Here is a 7,071-nt window from a genome sequence, read left to right on the forward strand (position 1 = left end):
TGAAACCCGATAATTTCATGTATCATCGCCTCGTAGGTCCATGGTATGACGAGAGCGGTAACAGGGTCGTCCATCCTGTCCAATATCAACAGGACCGAGTCCTTTGCCTTGAGGTCAGGAAAATTTTGATGCACAGTTGTCATCTTTCCTGCCACAAGTTTTGCCAGCTTCTCTGTGACTTTGTTCTTTCCACGATAACGGATGGCCGGACGACGATTTGTCATGAGCAATAGACCTACAATAGCCTCCGTCATGCGATCAAATGACGTGGTACTCCATTGTGAATATGTGATGGGGTTCACAGTGGGAGCAACAGCCGAGCGAAGCGCTGTGGGCTTTAGCTGCGCAATATTCACGTACTCTGTGAGCGGCACAGTGTCTAAATAAATCTCATTAACAGCCGTTGTCAGATTCAAAAGATCGGCATTTGCCAAAGATTGCACAATATTCGACTCCAAAAGGTATGAAAAACAGAGTGAATAGGAGGCAAAGTTACCCTCCGCCAGCTCTTGATAGACGCAGGCCAACGAGGACGGTGATGGTCGGCAAAAGATGATACAATGAAGGTGCTTCATCGGGTAATGCTCCCGATTACTTAGCATGTCCACAAGCACCACATTGTGCTGAAGAAGTTGATGTTGCGAATACACTACAGACAAAATATTGCGGGTTGCATCATCGCACAGCAAAACTTTAAGACCGTCCGGCCCATCCAGGATCCGATCAATGTATGCCCACGCCTGTTCGATGCAGTTGAAACGAGCTCGCGTGGCGAGAGACATTGACTGATGAAGGATCATAGAAAAAAAATAAAATATAATATAAAGGCAAATAAGAAAAAAAAAAAATGCGAAACCGGAAAAAATAAAAATAAAAAGCATAAAACAATCATACACAAGAAGCACAATACACAACTAGTCATCAGCCAGCCAAGAATGCAGTCCAGCGAATTCGCAAACAAATGCCTCCAGGAATAAGACGTACTTCTCCCACCATTGTCATTCCCCCCTCGGTTTCTTGGCAGCTGGAGTTGCAGCGCTTTTTTCGCTTCGGACTCGCCCGCTTCTTGCCGCATCATTGTGTTTGATGGCGTTGGAAGACACTACACCCAATGTAACTTCCCTATTGGGAACACACGCAACCATCTCCACAGCCGCAACACCACGCATTGACTCCTGTTCCTCCAAAGGTAACGAAAAGATCTTCGCCAAATCTTCATAACAGGTGGCTTCTTGCTGGACAGCAGTCATCAAGTGCCTCAACGCAGGGATGCACGGAATGGAGCGGGTAAGATGATACTTGACGTACGTAAAGGGTGTGCAGTACTTCGCGTGGGTCCGCAGCAACGACCTGTACAGATCCATCCATGAAGTAGACGCCAACGGCGCCTCAGCATCTTCACTAGTCAAACTGCTGCGTCCCCCCGCAGAAGAAACGTGTCGAGAAAACACAGACATATCCCACATCGCGTGGCGTGCAATCATAATCGCATCAAACCCAAATTGTGCCATTTTAACTGCACCGTCATCGCGAGACCTCACAGACCCGTTAAGAACAAAACACATTTCTTTGAATAATGGATGACTGCGAAGTCGTCTCACAGCTTCCGCCGCGCGATCATAATGCGGTGAATCTTCTGCTACCTGATTCACCGTACGGGCGTGCAGAGTAATGGCATGGACGCGATTGGCGCCCACCTTCTCCATAATGGAGATCAGCATGTCTGCCGTTGCCTCCGCTGTTTCCAGAAGTCGAATTTTAAAACTCAGTGGCACCCGGCGACCACGTGCCGCCAACTTATCAGGAGCGTTTAAGGCATCGTCCAGGGCAAAAAGGATAGACGCCGCCTTGGATGTGTCCCGCATTAGTGCGGCTCCCATTCCATTATCAACACTAAACTTTTTGGGGCATCCCATATTGACATCTATGCCATCCACATCCTCACAGCACAACAACGCCGCCGCAACCCCCACGGCCGCGTCTGACACGCCGAGCTGTAACACTACTGGTGCACCCTCGCCGCTTTGATTCGCCATGTCACGTGCCGGTGTGGTGAACACAACGCTTCGCTTGTACTGGTTCTTAAAGAGCTCGTAAGCCACAAATTCAATCATGGGACCCGCGGCGTCATTGTGCACACGAACCTCGCGATGGCAACGTGCCAGCTTGGCTGCCACAATCTCCTCCGTAAACACAACATCCGCCCCCTGCGCCGCGCAGAAAACGCGAAACCCCACGTTCCCAACACGCACCATCGGGGCCAATATTGTCTTCCTCTGGTAAAGTGACATGGCCTTCACTTATGATGACAAATCGATGCAAGCAAAGAGAGTGTGTAGGGAAGAAAAGGGGACAATCACACAAATCGGTAGTTCTAGTTCCGTACCACATACCACACGTCGACTCCGCCCTCACGGCAAAGTAAAGAAAAGCAAAGATACCATAGAATCAAAAGTTTCAACATCTCCCTTTTTCTCCTAAAAATAAACGGCAAAACCCCCATAGGAATAAAAGCTCCTCCAGAAGAGACACTACCTACTATCGAGTACTCTCTCGCCCTTTATTCCTCTCTCCTTCCTCCTCTATCTCTCGATCTCCCTCCCTCTCCGATTATCACACACAGAAAATACAATTATTCCCATGAACAGAAAGTCACTCACTGTTTCCCTCACATAATCCCCCTTTTTTTCCTTCCATAAACGCAAAATACAGATCAAACCCCTATTAAAACAATAATATCCTAAAATTTGCCTACTCAGCGTTCAGGTAGACAGCAAACTCGTGGAAGTCGCGGTCAAATTCGGCCTCAATCTCGGCAAAAGTGTATGCGGGGCCCTCATCCGCGGCGGGCTCATCTGTCCAATCCGGGTGCATCACCAACCATGGGCGGTTGTGAATATAAAACCACTGTTGGCACATGGGGCACTTGTTCTTGGTATAGCCCTTCATCATCATGTAGTAATTAGACTGCGGTACATGAGGGGCGCAGTTACCAAAGCACAACACAATTTGCTGATCGCCAGGGTTGCCTACAGCTTCAATGCGTATAGGCCGCTCCTCGCTGCCAACTGGCGGCTCGTAGAGGTGGTTTACTGCAACATATGGACGTTCGTTCCATTCCTCACGGTCGTGCTCCTCCAGAATAAGAGTGTCATCCGCCTCAAAGAAGTGCCAGACCTTGGCAGGCTCCTGCCAATAAAGACGGCCGGAACCCGTGACAACATCGTCGTAGACTGGGAGAGATTGATCCATCAACTTGCTCATAAATGGACTTTTACGCCATGTATCTGGTGGCTGTTGAAGCTCATTCAGGCTGTGAGGCTGTACGGGGTACGCCTTGTCTTGATACGGTGTAGGGCCCGAGCCTCCCCCCGAAAAGAGCATGCGGGACGCACCCAAAAAAAAAACTGTGGACCTGCGCAACATGTCTAGTGAATACCTGAATAATTTTTAATATTCCTGTGAAACAACAACACGCAGAATTAAATAACAAATTAAAAAGAAAAAAAGAAAAAAAGTAAATATTAAGAGCATTATATTTCATGCATACATAAATAAATGGATATCATCCCACAAGTAGATGTCGTTTCCAAGCAGAAATATCCCCCAAATGTGTTTTGAATACAGCTCCACATCCGTTCATTCATACGTGTGTGAAAATAGGGAGAGAGAAAGAGAAAGAGAGAAAAATAAAGAACCGTAAACAATGAAAACATAAATAAACAAAATAAACATGAGAGAGAGAGAGAGAGACAGACAGCAATGAGCAACAGGCACAAAATTTGCTCATATTTTATTCTTGAAAATCCGCTCAAAAAAAGATTTCTTCTTCACAAGTCACACACACACACACACACTGATCGAGAAAGATAAATAAATAACCAAAAAAGAAAAAAGAAAAAAAAAAAAAAAGAAAGGAAAGGAAAGAAACATCACAGGATAAAAACAATATCCCAACCTTTTGTCAGAGAGAGAAATAAAAAAAAAAAAAGAAAAGAAAAGAAAAGAAAAAAAAAAAAGCGCAAACGGGGCAGAAAGTCCTCCACAGGGAAAAGGGTACAAAAATCAACAAATTTACCCTTCGTAATGCTAAGAATGAATACATATCCATATAATATACATACATACGTAAGTATATATATATATATATATATATATATATATTTTTTTTTTTTTTTTTTTGAACGCCGTCCAACCAACAATAAAAAATATATAGATAATCAAATAAAATACAAAGGAAATCACGGGAACAGAAACAGCCCACACAAAGTGAACAATGCATCAGCGGCCGGTGTGACCTCAAAGAAAAAAAAAAAACACACCTCGTGTACATGAACATGAAGCCGGGATACCCGCGCGTCGCTGACGAATGGGAGGCTCCGCCGGGCCCAAAGGGAGTGGGCGGAATGGAAAGCCCAAAGCCCCCACCACCTTCCCGAGGCCCCGTCACGCCCAATTTATAATCCGCCAAAGAGAAGCCACGGAAACAGTAAACAGTAAAGTATTCCGCCTGGGGAAATAAACGTTCAACAGCCCTCACCTCCATCCATATTTATCCCACAATTTTCCTCCACAAAAAAAAAAAATTCCCCCAGATAAATTAAAAAAAAAAAATCAACTATTTATCAGGAAAAAAAAGGAGGGGCAAAAAAGTGGGGAAACGCATGGAGCAAATGTGCATGCACGCATACGTATTGAAAAAGATGGGTATACATATAATCATCTCTACATGATGTTTGGTTGCTTTTGACTGGTAGAATAAAATTCAAAAATAACACACAGAGAAGCACGAGAGACGCTAGTTGATCTAGGCTCGACCAAAAGCCTGAAGCATTCCCAGACTCGTTGTATTATCGTTGATTATTTTACCACCACCACCACCCAGGCCGCCGCCCCCAGCGAAACGCTCCCCGCCGCCGCCAAAGGCACTTCCATGACTTCTTCTAGGCGGCGCTCTTCGGCCAGCCAGTGGTTGCCTAAAATTGGGAACCTCGATCGGTTGCATTGTCCGCTGCTGACGCATCTGCATCCCTTTTTGATGCCTCATGACAGCAGGTGGTGCACGTTGTCGGCTCTCTACCGGGACACGTTGCGAAGTCGCAACGTTTCCCCCCCACATTGCCCGGCTAGCGCCCGCTGCACCTCGTGCTGCACGTATGGCCTCCATAAATTCACGATGCTGCTCACGCCACCGTGTCTTCGGTATACCACCAGACGCCGGAAATCCGCCGGTCGAAGATTTTAAACGCTTGCCTCTCTTCCCATGCGAATATCCAAATCCACCACCAACGCCGCCATCATCGTCAGCAACAGTGCGTTGCTTGCTACTGTCAAAAACCTTACGTTTTACATTGCCCTTGCATACACTCTCATGGTAGGCAATACGATCAAATAAAAACCTTCGGCCGCAACGTGAGCACGGGTGTAAATTCATATTCCCTTCAGAATATTCCGGGACACCCGTAAACCCTTCCTGCCTCCGCAATGGCCTTGCGTCAGTCACGCCGTTGTCACACGCCGAACTCCCAGTGCTCGTTCCCCGGCCCCTGCTGGATGCCGGTTCCAAAGAGGGCATGACCGGCATCGGTCCAACAGGATTGAGACGCCAGCGCTTCAATGCCTTTTCGTAGCACTGTGGAATGTGGATGGGGAGAGAGGCCGTGCCAAAGCCCTGTTGACAAATGGGACAAATGCGAAAACGAGGAGGCATCACCTTCTTTCCCTTCTGAAACAGCAATAATAATAATAATAATAATAATAATAATAATAATGTCGCCACAATAAATGCCTATTCTGGTGTGTACAAACCCTATACCCTCCGTGTTTGCGTGGCAGTGAAAAATAAAAAATGTTTCTCAGTTTTTAAAACGTTTTGCGTTCTACGGTCCCTATAATTCCGCTTAAAGACTGCAATGAAAGAAGACGGCACGTCAAAAGGAAATCGCAAGTTTGGCGGGTGTGGGTTTGTATGCCTTCCAGCAACAAATAAATCGTGATCAAAGGGCAAAATGATCACTTACCACGCGCCATACAACAGCAATAGCGGAGAAAGTAATCACACAAAAAAAAGAGAATGAAAAGGATTGTGGTCTTCCATAATCATTACAATGACTTTAGCAGCAGTGCATTAAACATCGTATTCATAACGCTTTAAGCCGGCACCTAGTAAGCTTCACACAAAGAAGGCATCACGTAACAAATAATATAAGATATTTGCATCCCCACGCCAGGAACACCGGAATCACCATCATCACAATTGGTGTGGTGACAGCAACGCTTGCGTATCAACACCCAAAATAAAAAGATGGAGGTATAAATAAAAAAATTCTGTGGGCCTCTGGATGCGTGAGTGTTCGTGTTTGTTTGTTTGTTTGTTTGTTTGTGTGTGTGTGTGTGTGTGTTACTGTACGTGCATGAAATCCACGTTAGATTCATCCGCCATCCAAATAAAGGCAAATGGAAAAAAAAAAAAGACAACAACCAATTTGCACAGAACTAGAAAAACTGAAACGTGTAGCTCTGCTGATACTGCTGACGACGACCCTGGGGAAAGCCGTTAAATCCAAATCCCCCCGACATGCCTCCACCAGTAAAAAACATTCTGTTCATCATCTCCATTAAGGCTTCATCTTGCCCCGGAAACCCTGAAAAGCCGGATTCACCAGCCCCCTCAACCGCGTTGTCAATCATCCCATTGTCGTACATGCGCTTTTTCTTTGCGTCCGAGAGGATGGAGAAGGCCTCACCCACATCCTTGAACATCTTTTCGGCGTGTGTTTTTTCCTCCGGACCAGCATTGGCCCATTTATCTGGATGCCACCGTAGACATGCTTTCTTATACGCCCGTTTAATCTGAGCATCATCGCTCTCGTTGGGCGGTAGGTCAAGAATTTTATAGTAATCCTTGCGCATTGCCTTCTTTGAACTCGCTTTAGTGCGTTGAAACTCTCTCTGATATGAACCATCCATTTCCGATGCTTTCTGAATATCCCTTAAAGCGTCATCGTAATTATTTAGCGCCTCGTGAATGCGCGCACGTCGCGCGTAGAGTTTGGCACTGTTTACGCCATT

The 7,071-nt window shown here is 46.0% G+C and overlaps 5 protein-coding genes across 5 annotated transcripts, besides 9 other annotated features; all 5 read right to left on the bottom strand.

The window, feature by feature from the left end:
• On the bottom strand, window positions 1-782 carry Tc00.1047053503791.49 (vacuolar protein sorting-associated protein, putative; the record flags this gene model as incomplete). The annotated part of the gene is made up of 1 exon (XM_799892.1): window positions 1-782. A coding segment is annotated over one exon (782 nt), but the record flags the coding sequence as incomplete, so codon positions are not given.
• Window positions 1-7,071: a sequence feature (heterozygous, non-Esmeraldo-like haplotype).
• Window positions 801-888: a sequence feature (T-rich).
• Tc00.1047053503791.40 (dihydrouridine synthase, putative) lies at window positions 999-2,291 on the bottom strand (the record flags this gene model as incomplete). The annotated part of the gene is made up of 1 exon (XM_799891.1): window positions 999-2,291. The coding sequence occupies one exon, from the start codon at window positions 2,289-2,291 to the stop codon at window positions 999-1,001; it is 1,293 nt and encodes a 430-aa protein (XP_804984.1).
• Window positions 2,549-2,607: a sequence feature (GA-rich).
• Tc00.1047053503791.30 (hypothetical protein, conserved) lies at window positions 2,752-3,426 on the bottom strand (the record flags this gene model as incomplete). Its single annotated transcript, XM_799890.1, has 1 exon — window positions 2,752-3,426. One exon carries the CDS (start codon window positions 3,424-3,426, stop codon window positions 2,752-2,754), a length of 675 nt encoding a protein of 224 aa, XP_804983.1.
• Window positions 3,662-3,760: a sequence feature (CT-rich).
• Window positions 3,884-3,930: a sequence feature (T-rich).
• Window positions 3,975-4,019: a microsatellite.
• Window positions 4,100-4,164: a microsatellite.
• On the bottom strand, window positions 4,808-5,710 carry Tc00.1047053503791.20 (hypothetical protein, conserved; the record flags this gene model as incomplete). Its single annotated transcript, XM_799889.1, has 1 exon — window positions 4,808-5,710. The coding sequence occupies one exon, from the start codon at window positions 5,708-5,710 to the stop codon at window positions 4,808-4,810; it is 903 nt and encodes a 300-aa protein (XP_804982.1).
• Window positions 5,736-5,771: a microsatellite.
• Window positions 6,357-6,399: a microsatellite.
• On the bottom strand, window positions 6,496-7,071 carry Tc00.1047053503791.10 (DNA-J protein, putative; the record flags this gene model as incomplete). The annotated part of the gene is made up of 1 exon (XM_799888.1): window positions 6,496-7,071. A coding segment is annotated over one exon (576 nt), but the record flags the coding sequence as incomplete, so codon positions are not given.

This window comes from Trypanosoma cruzi, genomic scaffold, assembly GCF_000209065.1.
Source record: "Trypanosoma cruzi strain CL Brener 1047053516999 genomic scaffold, whole genome shotgun sequence".
NCBI classification, from domain to species: domain Eukaryota; phylum Euglenozoa; class Kinetoplastea; order Trypanosomatida; family Trypanosomatidae; genus Trypanosoma; species Trypanosoma cruzi.